We start from the raw sequence: 19,373 nt of genomic DNA on the forward strand, positions 1-19,373 counted from the left end.
TTCTGGGTCACCATGTCCCTAAACCCTGGACCACTGGAGCGAGCAGACTACTTTCTGTAGGATTCACTTCAGAAAAATCAGGCTATGCGAACTAAATATTATATACAGGATGGATAAACAACAAGGGCCTACGGTACAGCACAGGGAACTATAGTCAATATCCTGTGACAAACCATAATGGAAAAGAATATGAAAATATACATATATATGTGTAACTGAGTCACTCTGCTGTACAGTAGAAATTAACACAACACTGTAAATCAACTATACTTCAATAAAATTTTTAAAAAAGAAAAAGAAAAATCAGGCTAAAGCTTCCTTGCTAAAGTTAGGAGGGAAAAATGGAAGAATAGACTCCAATATAATAAGAGTGGTTATTAACAAGTAGTAAATTGGAGGTAGTTTGTATTTTCTTCCATGTGCTTTTAGCTCAGTGTGTACACAGCCAGAAAGAAATGCAGTGAGTAGAGTGGATGAATAGCTATAAATGCATCAGGAGAGCCAGAAAGGTTATTAAATATCTGGGGGAATGAAGTGTGTGATGCATGGAAGCCTTCACATGAAAAAAGCACGTCAGTAGAGAAGCAGAATTCAATTTACCGAACTCTGATGCCATCTGTGTAAAAGGAGGTACACCTGTGTCTGTATTCATTAGCACACATTGGTGGAAGTTCAAATATTTCTGTAAATGGAGAAACTAGGGCAATGGTAGCAAAAATGAGTGATCTAAATTTAGCTAGAGGCACAGGAATGGGATCTCAAGTTTCTGGTGTCCAGACCTTGGAATGTGGTTTCTGTGGGGTGGCAGCTGAAAAGGCCAGAATACTCACGTCTGCATAGATGTTGGTTCCAAGCACGGGAGCCCAGTAGGATGGCTCATCTTTGCAGTGCGCCGGACAATGAACTCTGGAAAACAAGAAGCATTTAGGTGATGGTTATAATCAGCAGAAAACAAAATTTCTTGAGAAAAGCAGCTGGCCCTCTTTACTTGAACGTCAAGATTTAAGTACTTAGGTGAAAGGCAACTACCACACGGTTTACTCTTTAAGAAAAAAATACGCCTCTCCTACCCTAGCAGTGATAAAGATATTCTTCCTTAAAAGTGCATATAGAATTTTAAAACCCCATATGGGGAGGCATAAATTGGGAGATTGGGATTGACATATATACACTACTATATATAAAATAGATAACTAATAAGGATCTACTGTATAGCACAGGGAACTTTACTCAATACTCTGTATTGGCCTATATGGAATAGAATATAAAAAAGAGTGGATATATATGTATAACTGATTCACTTAGCTGTACACCTGAAACTAACACAACACTGTAAATAAACTATACTCCAATAAAATTTTTTTTAAATAAATAAAATTTTAAAAAATTGTAACTAAAATGAAAGGTTTTAAAGGTTTTTGGGTCATCTGCTGGTTGATTACTTGATTAAAATTGCTGGTTTACTCAGTGTACCTTAGTAATACATGCTTTCTGTTTCTTTTTTCTGACCAATCACTTATTAATAAAATGGAATATCTTTATGGAAAAAAAAAAAGCCATACGACAAGACCTGTACAAACAGCAAGGTGAAAGGAAATAAAAATCTAAGAGAGGGGAGTATGGGATTGTAAGGGCTTGTTCCTCCCATTCTTGGATGTCGGCTGGTTCATACTGTGGCTACATTATGGAGATTACAATCAATAGATTTTTTTAAAGGCCACTTCCCTGTGTAGGGGAGGAAAGGGTGGAGGCCTTCACCTCCGTGAGTAACAGAATATTCCAGGCAGGGGGCACTGATAACCCGGGGCAGGAAGGGTTAGCGCACCGCTGTGTCTGTCAGCACATCCCTGCCATAGGGGATGAGGAGAGTGCCTCAAACTGGAATCTCTCACACCAGGAAAGAGCGTGAGCTTTACTTAAACAAAGGTCTTTCGTCTTTACCCGGAACAGGTACACCGTGGGCTGGAGCCCAGGGACCAAGGAACCAAAATGGCAGCCGGAAGCCCTCTGGCTTGCGAGTAGCAAAGGGGAGGATTCAGGAACCCCATCTGGTCCCCTCACTGGCCCCCTCCCAGGGCTCTTCCCTGCTCACACCTTGGGGTTCTCCACCTGTTAGGTTTTTGTTTTGCTTTTGTTTTTGTTTTGGCCATGCCGCACAGCTTGTGGAATCTCAGAGCTACATAACCCAGCTTCTGACAGGATCTAACAGGTACTTTGGAGATACCCCTTCTTTTGTTCTGATGCACCATCCTCCCAAAACTCAGCCAATTAAGGTTTGGGCAGATGCATGTAAAACCCACTCCTTAGACGAACAAATTGCGGTACATCCACAGAATGGAACGCCACTCGGCAACATGAAAGGATAAACAAGTCACCGATTCACTCAACAACACAGATGAATCTCAAAGCACTGTGCAGAGTGGAAGAAGCCAGATACACAAGTCTCCGTGCTGTGACGGCTCCATGTCTATGAGATTCCAGAAAAGGCACGATTATAGGGACAGAAAGGAGGTCAGTGGTTGGCAGGGATATGGGTGGGAGTTGGAGGGAGGGGGGCGGACTACAAGAGAACTTGCTGGGGTGATGAAAATGTTCTCTGCCTGGATCGTGGTGTAATTTGTCAAAACACATTGAACTGTATCCTTTTAACAGGTGGCTTTTGTTGTGTGTAAATTATACCTCCAAAAAGCTGAGTTTTAACAAGCTAGTTCTAAAGTGACCCATAGAAAACATAACAGATCAAGTACAAGAATCAAAGAGCTGATTCCAAGGGGACCAGTGGCACCCAGCTTCCAGAGTTCTCGACTGATCTAAGAGGCCAAGAATGACAGGTCCCAAGGTCTGTCTGGGGGCTTGGGAAGAGCTTGGTGGCAAATGAAGTCAAATACTCTCTCCTTCAAGTGGAGGTGACATCGACAAGGGCCAAGTCATCTTTTCAGTTAAGTTCCCAGAGCAGGGCCCTGGGGCCTGGCTACACACGGGGCTCACCCAGAAGCTTCTAAAGATGTGGGTGTCCTGCGGGGCCACGCCCGGAGATGGGGATTTGTTCTTTTAATGCCTCTCAGGCAATTCCAATGTGCAGCCAGGGTTGAGAACGAGTGGTCTCAGGGAGAGGTCAAGGGGGTCCTTGACTCGGAGCACAAAGCGACTGACTTCCTGGGTAGACACACACCAGGGCCACGTCTAGGACTCAGCTGTGCATGGCAGCGACCCGCAACCCAACCTGGCCCTTCTCTCGGCCCCCATGTTTGCCAATCCAGATGCCAGGGAGCCTTACCTTGGGCAGTGGGTCCCCGGCCTCTCATATGGGCAGAGCTGGGCCACGGTGGTGTAGCAGTCCAGGTCCTGCTCTGTGAACAGGAACACGTAGGGGAAGGGTCAGGTCACGGGCAAGCCTGGGCCTCAGGCTACTGGCCTGTGAAACAGGCTGCTGGACAGCGGGTCCTAGGGGCTCCTTGGGCCCCCGAACCGGGATGAGAGCCGGGATGAGGCCCCAGTGCTCCTGGCACCTCCCCCAGGGGCACTCTGGGGATGAGATAAAGCCCAAGGCCCAAGTGTTTTCACAGGTCAAAGGTGTCAGCACCCTAAACGGTTTCTCTGTGGGGCGAGCAAACTTTTCACTTGCATCGTGCTTTTCCACCTTGAAGCCTCTGCCTCTACTTTATCCTGCTGGAGCCTCATGGCGGGTATTATACTAATTATACAGATGGGGAAACTGAGGTCCGGAAAAGCTAAGAGACCTCCTGAGGCTGCACAGGACATGGTTGAGGGTCCAGGTTTCTGATTCCCAGCCTAGAGCTCTTTGCTCATACCCTTCCCAAGGGGGCAGGTGACTCTTTCCTTCAACGTCACATGTTGTGTTTTAACAACAGATGTAAGAAAGCGGTTCTAATACTGGCCACCTGTAGTCTCTGACAGGCTGTCCTTGTCCGGTCCAGGGATCGGCAAACTCTTTCTTAAAGAGCGAGAGAGTAAATATTTCCAGCTCTGTGGGCCCTCTGGTCTGTGTTATAACCACTCAACTCTGCCATCGTAGCAGGAACCAGCCACAGACAATGTGGAAAGGAATGGGTGTGGCCAGGTGCCACTAAAACTTTATTTACAAAACAGTCAGCAGACAGGATTTGGCCTTGAGGGTTGTAGTTTGCCCACTCTTGGTCCAGCCTATCACTTGGATGGGCCAGGGGTCTATGCAGCAATCCAACAAGGGGATTGGTTTACTACACCAAGGGTCTGCTATACAATGGGATGCTGGGGAAATCATTAAAATGAGGTTTAGAAGTCCACTTAACGGCATAGAAGACTATTCTTGATATATTATTATTTGAAAAGAAAATCAGGGTACCAATTCCATTTCAATTTTTAAAAGCATATCAATGTATACGTTACCAATGTATATACTCTTAATGCAGAGAGAAAAGAAACACTACAGATATCCACCAAAATGTTCAGAGCAGTTATCTCTGAATGGTGGAATTTAGGTCTTTTTTTCTTTTTTTCAACAATTCTCTGTATTTTTAAATTATCTGGAATAAACAGACATTACTTTTGTAACAGGGGGAAAAGCTGCTATATGTTTTTATAAAGATATCTAACCAGATATTCTTGTATCCAGGGCAAATGACAAGAATTGCTTTCCCAAAGGAAGAAAGGGTCAGTGGGCAAGGATCTAGGGGAGGGTTCAGGGGAGGGTGCTGGGTGGGGCACCCTGGCATCCCTGCCTGCCTGAGACCATTCCAGTCAAGTGCCCGGTCTGGGCAACTATAACCCAGACCCCAATTCTGGTTACAGCGTGCTCTCCCGTGGATGCATGCCACCCTGCCAAATGAACATCCCGGAGGCCATACAAAAAGCTGGGCCAGAGACAGCAAGTATGGGCCACGGACTTCCCCACGTTTCCCTCTCTTGTCCATGGCAGACATTACTAATCTATCAAGCTCTGTGCTCTGCTGAGCCCAGAATGAGGCCTCAGAATCCTTCTCAAAACAACGCTCCAGGTAGCCACTATCACTCACTAGAAATTGACACTCCCTATGCAACCTATTAGCTACTCTAGACCCAGGCATTAGTATTTCTGTGACAGTCAGCTGGGAACCCATGCCTGTGTTTCAGGTTAGCTATCTGGGTCCATTGCCAAGTTCAGATTTTTTTTTTTTTCACCGTGCCCCACGGTTTGCGGGATCTTAATTCCCAAACCAGAGATTGAACCTGGGCCACAGCAGTGAAAGCGCCAAGTGCTAACCACTGGACTGCCAGGGAACTCCCCCTAAGTTATGATATTTTAAAAAATTAGTTAAAGAATCGACCTCCTCAGGAACCTCTTAAACATCTTTACAATGCTGAGAACAGCAACGTCAGCAGACATGGTAAACATTAAATCAATAACTAAGAGGAATGAAATTCCAGGGAAACCCAAGATAACCTGTGTATTGTGGTCATATAAGAAAAGACTGGCCAGCTTACCTTTTACTTTTGACACCGTGAATGAGCTGGAGGACTTGTATTTGCTGTAAAAGGAATCATTAAGTAAATGCAAACAGAAATGCGTCTACAAGTACACGCTTGTTCCTGCACTTATTTTATTTACGGCCTCAACTTTACATTTTCCTACTTGTTTCCCATCAGCCTGAAAGCCCTTAGGACATTCCAGAGCAGGATCTAGAATGAGAACATTCTAGAACAGGGCTCGTTAATCTTTGTGCCAAGGATCCCTCTAGCAGCCTGGTAAAGCCCATGGACACCTTCTCAGAACAATGATTTTAAAATGCAATGATAAATTTAAAAGATTAGAAGGAAATCAGGTATTATTAATATCATTATCAAAGTATTAAAACAAATTTGTGTTAGCGTAATAGCTGTGCATCTTTATTAACGTATTAAAAACAGAATCTAGCAGCAGGTCTTCTAACTACTGTCATTTGGGGATCGTGACAGCAGAGACTGTTTCAAGGTGTCTCCATCACGTGGATTCCTACCCGTGAGAAAGTCACTGGCCCTACAAGTGCTACTCAGATTGGGGGCTAACATCCATCACGGAAGAAAATACCACATTTCAATTAGAGGTTAGTGAAACTAAAGCTTTAATTTGCTTCGTGTTCACAGACTCCCCGACTCTAATTCTAAGACGTGAAGAACCCCACTCTAGATGTAAAGTTGGCCATTGGAAGGGACCAGAAATGGATTCAGGACAAGGGTACCAGGCAAGGCAGGACCTGAACCCTTGGTCAAGCCCACAGCTCCATCGGTGGCGGGGCTGAGCTTCATCAAGGCTGGGGTTGAGGTCACCCAACCGATCTCTCCATGAATATTTTCTTTGCTTTCGTTTAAACTTCCTTGTTCTTTTTTTGTTTACATAAAATCCCCAGCGAAGACAGAAGAAGGACTATTGCAACACTGCCCGAAGAACCAGGCCTTTCCAAACAGAATGACTCACGTAGTTTTTGAAATGTTCTGAGTGGCCTCACTATTTGGAAGGGACATGGACATGCCACCTTGTAACTATCACAGGAGCGTCTGCTGGGTGCCTTCCTGCTGCAGACCCTGGGATGGGCACTGACACGGGGGTCCCTGACATGCTGCCTCGTGCTGGGTTAGCTGGGTGTCAGCCCCGGGTCCTGTCGTGGCCCTCAATTATAAATGAGGGTACTGCCACCCCGACGGGATGAAAAAGCCCGCCCAGGTCACGCACAGGGAGAAGGCAGAGCCGGGTGTGTTTGACCCTAGAGCCCCCAGTGGGTCCCACCAGCTCCTGGTCACCTTATGCCTCAGATGCCATGGACAGATCAAGACAAGACCTCCTGCTGTTCTTCATGGTCCCCCCACCCCATCAACCCCCAAAAGTCAGAATGGCGAAGATGGTCTGCCCCGTCAGCCATCCACATACCTTACATGAAAAACATCTTGCAAAAACAAGTAAGTATATTTAAAAAATGAAAAGCCTCGTTCTCGGGGGGGAAAAAAAAGTGCCAATCAAGAATTAGCCTATGGGGTGGGATAGGGAGGGTGGGAGGGAGGCTCAAGAGGGAGGGGATATGGAGATATGTGTGTGCATATAGCTGATTCACTTTGTTATACGGCAGAAACTAACACACCATTGTGAAGCAATTATACTCCAATAAAGATGTATAAGAAAAAAAAGAATTAGCCTACAAACTCAAAGATACCATCAGTCATTACTGAAGTGTCTGAAGAGTTCTCAGGGACAAGGAAGGGAGAAAAAGCAGGATTCAGAACTCATATCAGACTGCAAGACTATATGCTTTGCAAGGTCATGTACCTAGATTATCTCTGGGAAGTGGGAATGAAGAGATTAGTATTTCCTTATTTCCGTTTTTCTGTATCTTAATGGCTATGTGTACATTTCATAATTAAGAGCAGTGTTAATTTTAAATACACAATAAACTTTCCTAAAACCTATAAAAACAAACAAACAAACAAGAAACAAAACTCAACCACACTAAACACACACACCGAAACCCACTGGGATGAAATAGGCTAAACGGCCCATAGGGGAGATTTCTGAGTTATGGGATTAAGGTCATCTTTACTGTTTTGCTGCTTCTTTATATTGTTCAGTACTTTTCAAAGTTTCAACAGTACTCTCATAATCAGAAAAGAAATTTTCAGTAACCCTGATCACCGAATAGTTACCTCAAAGACTGCACGCCGTTTCTCTCAGACTTGACGAAAAAGGGGACCTTCCCATTCCTGGTGACGTCCACCAGGCCTCCCTTGTCGTCCAGGACCCCGTAGTGAATGGCGGCCCGGCAGATGCTGGACACCTGCAGGGGACAGGCCAGACTGTAAGTACATCTGAATTCACCTTTGTCTGCAATCATTTCCAGAAACACCCAAGATGTTTGTCCTCAACCCACAAAAAGCCAAAAAGTCGGGCCAAGGCTCACCCCACTTCTCACTCTGACTGCACTCTATGACACGTCTTTGTTCCTGGGGGTACTTATCTTTAAGAACTCATCCGAGTTGCTTTACAAACTAAGAACAGGGACAAACAGCCCCTTCTCCCCATCCAGTGGAGCATTTAACGCTCGGGCTAAAATGGAGACTGGTCTGCTCGAGGGTCAGCCCCAGTTCCCAAAAGTGGCTTCACAAGTTTGTGACCCCAGAAACACACACGGATCAGCTCTACAAAAAGGGGGGTTTGACTAAGGAGCGGAAAGAAAATCTGTTCACCTGAAAACCAGCCACCTGCTTTTAAAACATAAACAGGAGTCCACACAAGCCATTTAAAGAAATGCTGGCCATACTTACGCTTTCATAAAAGAGAGTCCCAAAGATCTTTGCCCTGTTGTGCAGGCAGCCTGCTGGGCACTGGTACCTGATGGAGAAGAAAGAAGATGATTTTCAGAGGTAAACATGTTCATGAAACCTCATCATGAATTTATTGGGGTTTTTTCCTTCAGTAGGTCTATTATCACATATAGAAAAGCATCAGTGATATAGCATGCATTGTTTTGGAGCAAGTCACAATTCACCCAGGCTGAAGTTTCTAGTCACACGGACATAATTAGATTCAACTTGACCTCCTTAAAGACTATTTTCATGTGCTTCAGGTTCAAATTGAAGAGATGGACAATTCTATGAATAGATGGACATTTCACAGAATAAAGACAAATGGCTTCAAAGGCACCAAAAAAAATCCTCAGACATCAGTCACCAAAGATGTGCAGACTGAAAGGAGGTGGCATTTTCCAGGCATCAAGGGTTTTTTAATAGAATAAAACTAAATGATGGCGATCATGTTCACAAATAACAGTTAATCTTTCCAGAAAGCCTTCAAAATTCGTATCCCTTAAACCACAAACAAAACGAAAACACGACCTCTGCACTGGGAAAAAATATTTGCAAATGATGCTACCGACAAGGGATTAATTTCCAAAATATACAAACAGCTCATACAGCTTAATATTTTTTAAAAAACCGCAACCCAATCAAAAAATGGGCAGAAGACCTAAATAGACATTTCTCCAAAGAAGACATACAGATGGCCAAGAGGCACATGAAAAGATGCTCAATATTGCTAATTATTAGAGAAATGCAAATCAAAACTACAATAAGGTATCACCTCACACCAGCCAGAATGGCCATCATTAAAAAGTCTACAAATAACAAATGCTGGAGAGGGTGTGGAGAAAAGGGAACCCTCCTACACTGTTGGTGGGAATGTAAATTAGTACAGCCACTATGGAAAACAGTATGGAGGTTCTTCAAAAAACTAAAAATAGAGCTACCATACGATCCAGCAATCCCACTCCTGGGCATATATCCAGAAAAGATGAAAAACTCTAATTTGCAAAGATACACGCATCCCAATGTTCACAGCAGCACTATTTACAACAGCCAAGACAAGGAAGCAACCTAAGTGTCCATCAACAGATGAATGGATAAAGAAGATGTGGTATATATATACAATGGAATATTACTCAGCCATAAAAAAATAAAATAATGTCATTTGCAGCAACATGGATGGACCTAGAGATTATCATACTAAGTGAAGTAAGTCAGACAAAGACAAGTATATGATATCACTTATATGTGGAATCTAAAAAAATGATACAAATGAACTTATTTACAAAACAGAAACAGACTCACAGACATGGAAAACTTATGGCTACTAAAGGGGAAAGCGGGGGGAGGGATAAATTAGGAGTTTGGGATTAACATATACCTACTACTATATACAAAACAGATAACCAGCAAGGACCTATACTGTATAGCACAGGGAACTATACTCAATATCTTGTAATAACCTATAATGGAAAAGAATCTGAAAAACAATATATATATGTATAACTGAATCACTTTGCTGTACACCTGAAACTAACACACCGTAAATTAACTATACTTCAATTAAAAAAAAAATTCATATCCCTTGATTCTTGAATCTCCCAAGCAAAAAGACAGAAAGTCAGACCTCCATGTTATTCCAACCATTTGTAATAGGGAAAAACTGGAAATAAGTCAGCAGGTGTCAAAGGAATAGCCAAATATATTTTTGTGTGGCCAAATGTCAGAGTATTATGCAGCCACTAGAAATGAAGTTTTTGAGGAATAGTTATTGACTTCAGAAAATCTTAAGTGAAACCAGTACCACACAAGATTGCATAACAGTATTAGCCCAATCAGTGCACAGAAACTACATAGAATTGTTACGGATGTTCACGAGACTCTGGGACACTTATTCTTTCCTTTATACTTTTTTTTGGTTGTTGTTTTCCTGAATTACAGTGAACAAGATACCTTTTAAAGTCAGAAAAAAGTCCAGTAAGTATTATTTTTGTAAAAGCACCACGTACAGAAAACTGATGTGCCAGATGGTGGGACGGCTTCCAGGAGCTGCACCGTGAGCGTTCTTGTGGTTGCAGGTGGGCTGAGTTCTATATCTTGACTGGAGGCATCTAACACTCTTCATGTGGACAGACCCCTGCCTTTTCCGTGCTTGGGGAGGGTCCCATCTACCCCCAACCCTGCAACTCTTCTGATGCTAACAACAAATGTTCTCCAGACCTTGTCATTTTTTCCCACTGAATATTCAGGCGTGATGCTCTTGTAACAAGCTTGCGGTTCAGAAAGGCACATCACCACCAAGGGGCAACTCGGGAGCATTCCGGGAATCCCAGACCTGTGAGTTTGCAGAGTGGAGACCCCTTCCGGTGCGAGGGGACAGACGGTTATTCCACCACCCTCATTGCCACGTCTTGCTTATCTCACCAACAAACTGCCTGGATCTACTTTCGTAGTACTTGCTGGCCCATCGCCAGCTGCTCGTGGGATGACGTACGAGCCCTTTGAACATCTGATCCTGGGCTGCTCTGTCTGTCCCAGGACACTCCTGCCAAAGTCAGAGTGATGCACTGTCCTGGCAAACCAGATCCCAAAGTCCCCATGGTATAAAATAGGACCCTCTCTTTTAGGTAATACAATATACCTTCTCTTTTAGCATGTGCTTTAAAGAACACGATTCAGGGCTTCCCTAGTGGTGCAGTGGTTAAGAATCTGCCTGCCAATGCAGGAGACACGGGTTCAAGCCCTGGCCCAGGAAGATCCCACATGCCCGTGCAGCTAAGCCCGTGCAGCTAAGCCCGTGCGCCACGACTACTGAGCCTGCGCTCTTGAGCCCGTGAGTCACAACTACTGAACCCGTGCACCACAACTACTGAAGCCCGCGCGCCTAGCGCCTGCGCTCCGCAACAAGAGAAGCCACCGCAATGAGAAGCCCGCGCACCGCAACAAAGAGTAGCCCCCGCTCGCCACAACTAGACAAAGCCCGTGCGCAGCAACGAAGACCCAACGCAGCCAAAAATAAATATAAATAAAATAAATTAATTAAAAAAAAATAATAAAAATACAATTCAGCTTTAGATGAATGGATGCCAGAATCCATAGGAAGAAGAGTAAGGCCCCTGCACCGATAACACAGTTTCCTGCCGTGAACCTGAGGATCTATGTAGGGCCGCTACACCTGTTGGCCACTCACTGCCAGAAGGCAGCAGCCCAGCAGCTACGTTGCCAAAACCAAGCTTGTTCTTCTTGGCAGATGTTTTTCAACATCTGAAATGGACGATACTAAGTGACTCCATCAGCTACATGAATTTGCTCAACGCTGGGGAACACGCAGGCCGCTCTTTGTCTGGTGGGGCCCCTCTGGAAGCAGGCCGACTTGGATTCCACAGCAGCCGTGCTGGACCCGTCCACGGTCACACCTGCCCTAACGCTGCCGCAGCCCCAGTCGTCCCCGGCAGAGAGCTCTGGGCTAGCCTGTGCTAGCTCTGGGTAACCCCTTCACGCACAGAGATGGGAGGGAGCCCCCAGCCTCACAAAAACTTCAGTCAAGATCTCCCGGTCGATAGCACATCTGCTGCTGGCACATCTGGCATTTCTACAGATGTAGATCAGCTGACAGATCACGATGTGACCCATGACCGAGAGCAGGTGCTTCAGAGGGCTGTAGGCGGCGAGATGGGGATGGGCCAGGCCTTACCTGTTGCACGTGGACCCTTTACACTTGTCCTTCATCTTGGTGTCACACCCGATGACTTGGGCTAGGAGAGAAATGCAGAAATACTTGTCAAGGCAAGAAGCGGGAGGATGAGTCTGAGTTAGAAGACCCCACCCCCCTCTGAGGAACTCTCTGGAACATTCTGGAATCCATGTCATAACGAGAGCAGGAGCATGGCCCAGTGGCTGCAGGCTTAGGGTGAGGTTCAAATCCCAGATCCTCTTTCTAGTAGCACTGTCACCTTGGACACCTGACTTCCCCTCTCTGAGGTTCAAATTCTGCTTATTAATGGGGATGAGTACAGTATCCACCTCCAACGGTTGCTGTGAGCCGTAAATGAGAAAGTAAATGTAGGCTTGGAAGGGAGCCTGGCACACTAAGTGCCCCATAGCCTCACAGGGCTCTGGAGGGCAAGCCTTGTCCAGCCCGCTTGGCGGGGACCCAGCCATTCTCACCAGTGTCGTCTCCCCGCCCCCAGCCAAGATGACTTTGCCAAGCTTTCCTTTTTGGTTTATTTTATAGGGACATATTAGAATCTTGCAGTAGTGTCATAGTTTGACAAAAAGACGTATTACTTTGTAATGTTACATTATTAAAGGAAAAAACAACTGAAGTGTTTGGAATTTCTGGACAGACAAGAACATCAGCGTATTTCCTGGTCAAAGAAAGTCACAGCTGACTAAACAGGCAGGAAGCCCAGGAGAAAGACATTTGAAGGCTCAGAGGAGAGAGACTGGTGGGGGCTGAGGGCAGGGCAGTTGACAAAATAGCAGAGGATTTTTGAGAAAGATGGGCATGAGCTGGCCTCCTACTCAGGGGTGAGTCCAGTTTTATGCTGTGTGAGGTTTGGAGGGAAAAGAGAGACACTGGCGGGCAGAGAAACCCACACTTGGTGCCGTGCCTGTAAGAAAATGCCCTCCAGAGCCTCAACCCTTCAGTAAAGGTGCCGCATACACAGGTGAGCAGGGGAGGGGGTAATCGGAGCCGGGCACAGGAGGGCAGAAAGAAAGGAGCGAGCCCTAGGAGGCGAAGTGTCTTGGGAGACCAGGGAGAAGAAAGTGCGACAGAGGTGAGCGTGAGAACACTAGGCATCTGGGGACTTCCAGAAGTCTCTGGGAGAAAATCCAACTTCCGGCCTTAAGGGGGGATGTCGGAGGCAACTTGATGGTGAGCTCAAAGCACAGCTGACACTGGGTGGCCCCCGTTTACTGCAAATAATCCCCACAGCAACCTGACAGAGCTGCAACAGCTCTGGTAAGGAGATGTGTGAGGAGTAACAGATGAGAACGTTGACACACAGCCCAGGAGGTTTGTCCCAGGTCTAGAATCCATGGGCTTGTTCCTTAGTAATTGCTTCAGTTCTCCTTTGTCAAGAACACAATGCCGGGCTTCTCTGGTGGCGCAGCGGTTGAAATCCACCTGCCAGTGCAGGGGACACGGGTTCGAGCCCTGGTCCGGGAAGATCCCACATGCCACGGAGCAACTAAGCCCGTGCGCCACAACTACCGAACCTGCGCTCTAGAGCCCGCGAGCCACAACGACTGAGGCTGCGCACCACAACTACTGAAGCCCGCACGCCTAGAGCCCGTGCTCCGCAACAAGAGAAGCCACCACACTAAGAAGCCCGCGCGCGGCAGTGAAGATTAGCCCCCGCTCGCCGCAACTAGAGAAAGCCCACGTGTGGTAACGAAGACCCAATGCAGCCAAAAATAAGTAAATAAAATAAATTTAAAAAAAAAAGAACACAATGCCTCTTGTAAAATATGGACATATGAAATGCACAGGTCCATATCTCACTGATTTAAAAAAATGCTGACAGAGGCATTACTGCTCCCACTTTACGGATGAGTACATCAAGTCTCAAAGAGTCGGGTGACTGTCCGAGTCACAGGGCTGGTGCATGATGACCACGGGAGCCGGGCTCCACGCTGCATGTTCATCCTCCCTTTGGGAGCCAGGCACTTCCAACAGGAACCCGATTTCAGCCCAAGTCCTCTTTGAAAGGACAAGAGAAGGTCTAACCTTAAAATACCTGCCGGGGGGAAAAGGCCACCCAAGCACAGCTCCTATAATGCTTCTTTTGAAATGACTTAAAAATATCATTTTTTAGAAACATCTTCAGGTTGTGCTTTTTGCAAGCTACACCCCACCCTGTTCCCTGCTGTTTGTCGACTTGGAGACCTCTCAACCCACCCGTTTCCCTCCTCTGCCCACCCCAAAGAAAACTGCCCCCTCCAGAGGTGGCTGGCAGAGGGCAGAGCCCCACTCACTCATGTAGTTCACGGCGGGGGCTTTCTTGGGCTTCGTGGGTCTGATCACCCTCGAATGGACCCAGATGTGCTTCTCTTCAGGAATGGGGGCCATTTCCACCTCGTTCATCTCGTCTGTTTCAGGTTTTTGGTCGTACGTCTCTTAATAGTGAAGAGGGAGAGAAAAGCAACATGCTGGGATTCAACCAAAATGCATTTCGGAAAAAATAAAGAAGCAATTTGGAAACTAAACTTGTTTGAGGTTTGGTTTCACAAAGGGTCATTTCAGTGGCAAAGAGAAAGTTACATTTCAGGACAGCACTGGCCAGGTGGAATTCTCCCTGCCAAGGGGTGATGGATGGCTCTCTGCTCACCGTGTTTGCTTTGGACACAAGAGCGGCTGGGCTGACCAGAGGTTAGAAGGCCCTGGCGCCCACCCCTGGATCATCAGAATGGTTTCTTGTCCCGTCTCTGCCCAAGGAAGCAGCTTCAGGAAGCCACCTCATCCTCTGACCCCAAACCGTAGCTGTCTCCGCTGAGGTGCCTCTGGCCCTAGGTTCTCATTGGAGGAGGGGTCCGCCTCATTTACACGCCATCATGGCACACGAAGACCCTCGTCAATGCTCTTGGACCCCACTGCCCCTCACCACCAGCACATTCTGTTTCCTTCCCCACTCCTGCAGGTCAAGATCACTTAACCCTTCTCTGCACTGAAGTTTCGAAGCCCAATAACATTGGAACCATCATCTAGAACGAGCCAAAGACCCAACTCTTGGTTAAAAAAACTTAGTTCTTCGGGTCCCAATATTTTCCCCACCCAAATATTATTATTTCTCCAACCATGACCATGACCTTCATGTTTCAAAACATTCTAATTCACCGAATACACTGCATTTATTAAGCATCAGTTTATCTTCCAGTTTTCATCATGAAAGTCAACTATTAACCACTCACTGTGATCTGTAATCAGGCCAGCTGGATACCAAACCATAAATTCCAGCCAAAGTAAAGCAAAGTATTGCTGTTTGAGTTTGCTTGAGCACCCTTATCAAAGACGAATCGGTGCGCATCTCTGCTGGGGGACCCCCGCCCCTCCAAGGATGTCTGTGGACCCGAGTTGGAAACCCCTGCCTTCCAAGCTCCTCCAATGAGAAAAGACAACAGATGTGTTTGGGTAAGAACGATTTCAAGGAGCAGGAACGAAGCGCCCTCGCAGGCCTCTTTGTGTCAACGGATTAAAACTCAAGTCCCATCAAGTGTTCACCAATCCCCAGCCTTATCCTTACTTCTTCTGAAGAGCAACAACTTTTCTCCAAAAAAGCAGACCAAGGGTTTGTGTCGATACAAGACATTCAAGAATATGAAGGGCGAGTGACATCTTCTCTGATGCTTTTCAAGGCTGGGATACTCTGCAGCTGTTTCACTGGCCGATTCATCACAGTACAACCACTACCCTGACCCATGAGGAGGATGGACAGGATTTAAGCCGGAGGAGAACAGCAATCCTGAGTCCCAAGTTCATTATCAGAGCTCATGGACCTCCATGTACTGCTCGTGGATGGCGTGCTCACCACCACTCACCTCCCCCACCAGCTGTAAACTCCCTGAGGCCAGCAGCCAGCCTGCTTCACACCACACTACACCCAGCTCCCAAAACATAGTAGCTGCTCAACAAAATTTGCTGAGTGAAGGATGATCAAAACGCCCAACAAATTCTGTCTCTGAACTCTTTTGGGGAAAAAAAAAAAAAAAAGTCCCAGCAAAGCTTAAAGACATTCAGGAAGGGAATTCTGAAAACATCATTTGTAGCCAAACGCTATAGGTGAAATCTTTATGAAGACGCTGGGTTTGCAAACACCACTTGGGACCCAGCGGCTGTCTCTTGTCTGTCTTCCTGTCAATGTGGCTATTCAGGTTTGTCCTTCACTGAAAGCCAGAGCTGTCTCTGGAATAAGCTGGGTTTTCTTCCACTGGCCTTTAGGATTTTTATACCTCATAATCGTGGCTTTATTTAGCCAAATATAGTTGGGTAAAGCAGTCTAAAGCATTTGAGGGCTCACTATTTAAGAAAATGGGTAGACGGTCCTCGCCCTCAGACACACACATGAAAAGTGGAATGCTTACCCAGAGGACGGGCTGTATTTGATCACATCCTAATTAAGATCCCCTGTGTGGACCAGCACAGGCCTGGGGAAATTCCGTGCCCGAGTTCGCTGCAAGGTTACCCTGTGCACCGTCCAGATCCGGACCAGGGGTCCCAAGGCACACAGCATTGTTACATCATTCTGCAGACTCCCGCCTGGTTCCATAAGTGGGGACGAAGCTCATAACTAATGTCAAGCTCTCACGTCATCCTCTTGTTGCCCTGGGAGGCATGAGCAGCCCCATTTTACAGACGGGAAAACTGAGGTTCAGGGAGGCTATGTGACCTGCCCAAGCTCACACAGCTGAGAGTCGAACCACCTTTCCCCAAAGTCCACGCCCTTCATCGCCACACAGGGAAAGCCTGGAGGGATATGGAATCTTCTCTTACGGTCTATCCTTATCCCTGTTCCACCTCCATTATAGGTCAAGGCCTTGCCAGGCACCTCAATAAACGCTTATTAAGTAGCTTATGCAGATAAGCTGCTTTAGAAGAGACTTTCTGCATGGTTAGCTAAGAAAATCAGGATGCCCGCCAAGTGAAGTTGGGCATTTTCCACCAAAAATAAAGAAACAAGTCCAGGAGGCTTCATTGGGTGGGTTAACCAGCATCTAGGCTATCTTTGTGTGCATTTGTTCTTTGAAAATGACCCTCTGTGGATATCGGGGGTATATTTATTCAGACAACATGCAGAACACACCTGCTACATGGCCCTGGAGGCCCGGGAGTGAACCAGCAGTTTTAACTACAGGTGAATCAAGTTCAAGGAGAGTCTGGGTGCAGTAAGAGCACGGAGGCAGGTGGGCTGCCTGTCTGTGGACTCAGGGAAGTCTCCCTGGAGGAGGTGTGACACCAGAGCTGTGTTTCCCGAGAAGAGAAGGGGTCTGACAGGATCCTGAGATGGATGGGGCCCCCAGGCTGGGAGGGGGCCCCCAGTACCTCCCAGGTGAGGAAGAACCCCATGCCAGGTGATAAGCGCAGTCATACCTCCCCACTCCCACCTCTCCAAGGAAGTAATGAGCTGTGTTCATAAAGCACTGACTATGTGCAGGCTGCTGTCCTAGCAACTCACATCCTCCTTGTTGCATCCTCCCAGCAAATCATCTGCGGGAGAACGATGTCATCACTCTTACAGATGGGGAAACCGAGGCTCAAAGAAGGCAAGCAGTGTGCCTGAGCATACGCGTCCAGGAACGCAGAGATGCCCCGCTCTGCCTGCCCTGCACCCTGACAGCCTGCCTCGTGCACACACGGAGCCCCCTCCCAATGGGAGAGCCAAGGGGGAGCCCCAGTGGGCATCCCTCCCTCACGGTCCCCAAATCAGCACTCAGGATCTGATGGGGGGATTTGCCCCTCTGGGTGACTGGACAGCAGCCACGGGACCTGCCTGAATAGGGATTTGCGGCCTGATATGCCTGGAGTGTCAGCCTGCATTCTTCTCAGCCCTCCTACGAACCCCAGGGGCTGACACATCACCCCATTTTCACACAGGAAGACTGAGGCTCAGAGAGATGAAATGCCCTGCCCAGGTGCCCACCGCTGGAACATGCAGGGTTGATATTCCTCAGGCAGGTGTGCCGAACTCTAAAACCCATGCTTGTCCCACGAATCCAGGAATCGGAGCTGGGCTATCTGGGAATATTTCACTAAGGACAGGCGTGGGCACCTCCCTCTCGAAGACAGTGAAGAGATGTTGCCTGAGAGGGGGTGGGAGAGCAGGAGAAACTCCATCTAACAAATGCTTACAGAGCCCCTGCTGCGTGGCAGGCATTGCCGGGACCTGCACATCCCTGTGGGCCCTTCTGCCTCACAGCCTCGTGACCGCGATGCCTCATCTTCCAGGCCTTTGCACATGCTGTTCCGCCTGCCAGAAACACCTTTCCCTTCTCTCATTACTAGGCCGTGTCCTCTTCCTCAATAGCTGCCTGCTTGGGAAGCCTTCCCTGACCTGGCTGACGGTGGATACTCCTGCTATTACGCCCTGAGGCAACTGTTACTTCCCCTGAAAGGTGCGCGTCACTCCTCGGGGCAGTGGCCCCGCTGGACCTCATGTTCCCGAGGGCAGGACCGTGACTGCCGGGTCCCCACAGTCATCCCCATCCCTATCACCTAGCGACGTCCTGGCACACAGCAGGCGCTCAATACATTCACACCAAACACACCGACTCTCTCATCGGAGCCTGAGATACGTCATGGAAGGCTGGAGTTATCATACCCATTTTGCTGCTGGGCAGAGTCATCAGCTGGTTTGAGCAAACAGCCTCCAATCATGGAGAGCCAGAACCAGAAGCCTCATGTCCAGACTTTGGGTTGAGCCCCCTGAGTTCCCCCTGGAGGCTCAGCCACCCGCATATAACTCACGACCCAGGGGACCAGCACGGACTGGACCGTCAGATCCTTGCTTCTCCCCCCCCTGCAAGATCCCCACGCCCGCCCTGCAGTGGGCAGAATCAGTAGCGAACTGCGGGCCTGGGAGGGTCTGGGAGCCCCACTCTTCACCCCGGAGCCCACTGGACTGATCCTGCGTTCCCCCCCACCCCACCTCTCCTGAAAGACCCCTCTCAGCCATCACAAGACCTGCTGATGGAGCCACGGGAAGAAAAACACATCTCAACCTCAAACACACGGTCAGCCTCTTGGCAGGCTCTGCTCCTTCTGGGACGGAGCCGGAGGAAACAGTCCCAAACGCGAGGAGCACTTGAGGCATGAAAAATGTGCATTATTTACAGGAGGGGGAACGTGGGAACATTCTGAGCGGCCGGCAACTAGAGAATGGACTTGAGGATATGGGGAGGGGGAGGGGTGAGATGTGACAGGGTGAGAGAGTGGCATGGACATATATACACTACCAAATGTAAAACAGCTAGCTAGTGGGAAGCAGCCGCATAGCACAGGGAGATCAGCTCGGTGCTTTGTGACCACCTAGAGGGGTGGGATAGGGAGGATGGGAGGGAGATGCAAGAGG

The 19,373-nt window shown here is 47.6% G+C and overlaps 1 protein-coding gene across 1 annotated transcript in view; it reads right to left on the reverse strand.

Annotated features, from left to right (window-relative positions):
- CRISPLD2 (cysteine rich secretory protein LCCL domain containing 2) overlaps nucleotides 1-19,373 on the reverse strand; it is a 66,743-nt gene that overhangs the window by 17,300 nt on the left and 30,070 nt on the right. The window contains exons 7-13 of the mRNA XM_061173345.1: nucleotides 14,287-14,427; nucleotides 11,999-12,059; nucleotides 8,269-8,335; nucleotides 7,651-7,781; nucleotides 5,464-5,507; nucleotides 3,278-3,350; nucleotides 831-906 (exon numbers count right to left, since the gene is read on the reverse strand). Of these exons, the coding sequence (XP_061029328.1) occupies nucleotides 831-906; nucleotides 3,278-3,350; nucleotides 5,464-5,507; nucleotides 7,651-7,781; nucleotides 8,269-8,335; nucleotides 11,999-12,059; nucleotides 14,287-14,427 (593 nt within the window). The remainder of the gene's footprint in view (nucleotides 1-830; nucleotides 907-3,277; nucleotides 3,351-5,463; nucleotides 5,508-7,650; nucleotides 7,782-8,268; nucleotides 8,336-11,998; nucleotides 12,060-14,286; nucleotides 14,428-19,373) is intronic.

Source organism: Eubalaena glacialis, chromosome 18, assembly GCF_028564815.1.
Source record: "Eubalaena glacialis isolate mEubGla1 chromosome 18, mEubGla1.1.hap2.+ XY, whole genome shotgun sequence".
NCBI lineage: Eukaryota > Metazoa > Chordata > Mammalia > Artiodactyla > Balaenidae > Eubalaena > Eubalaena glacialis.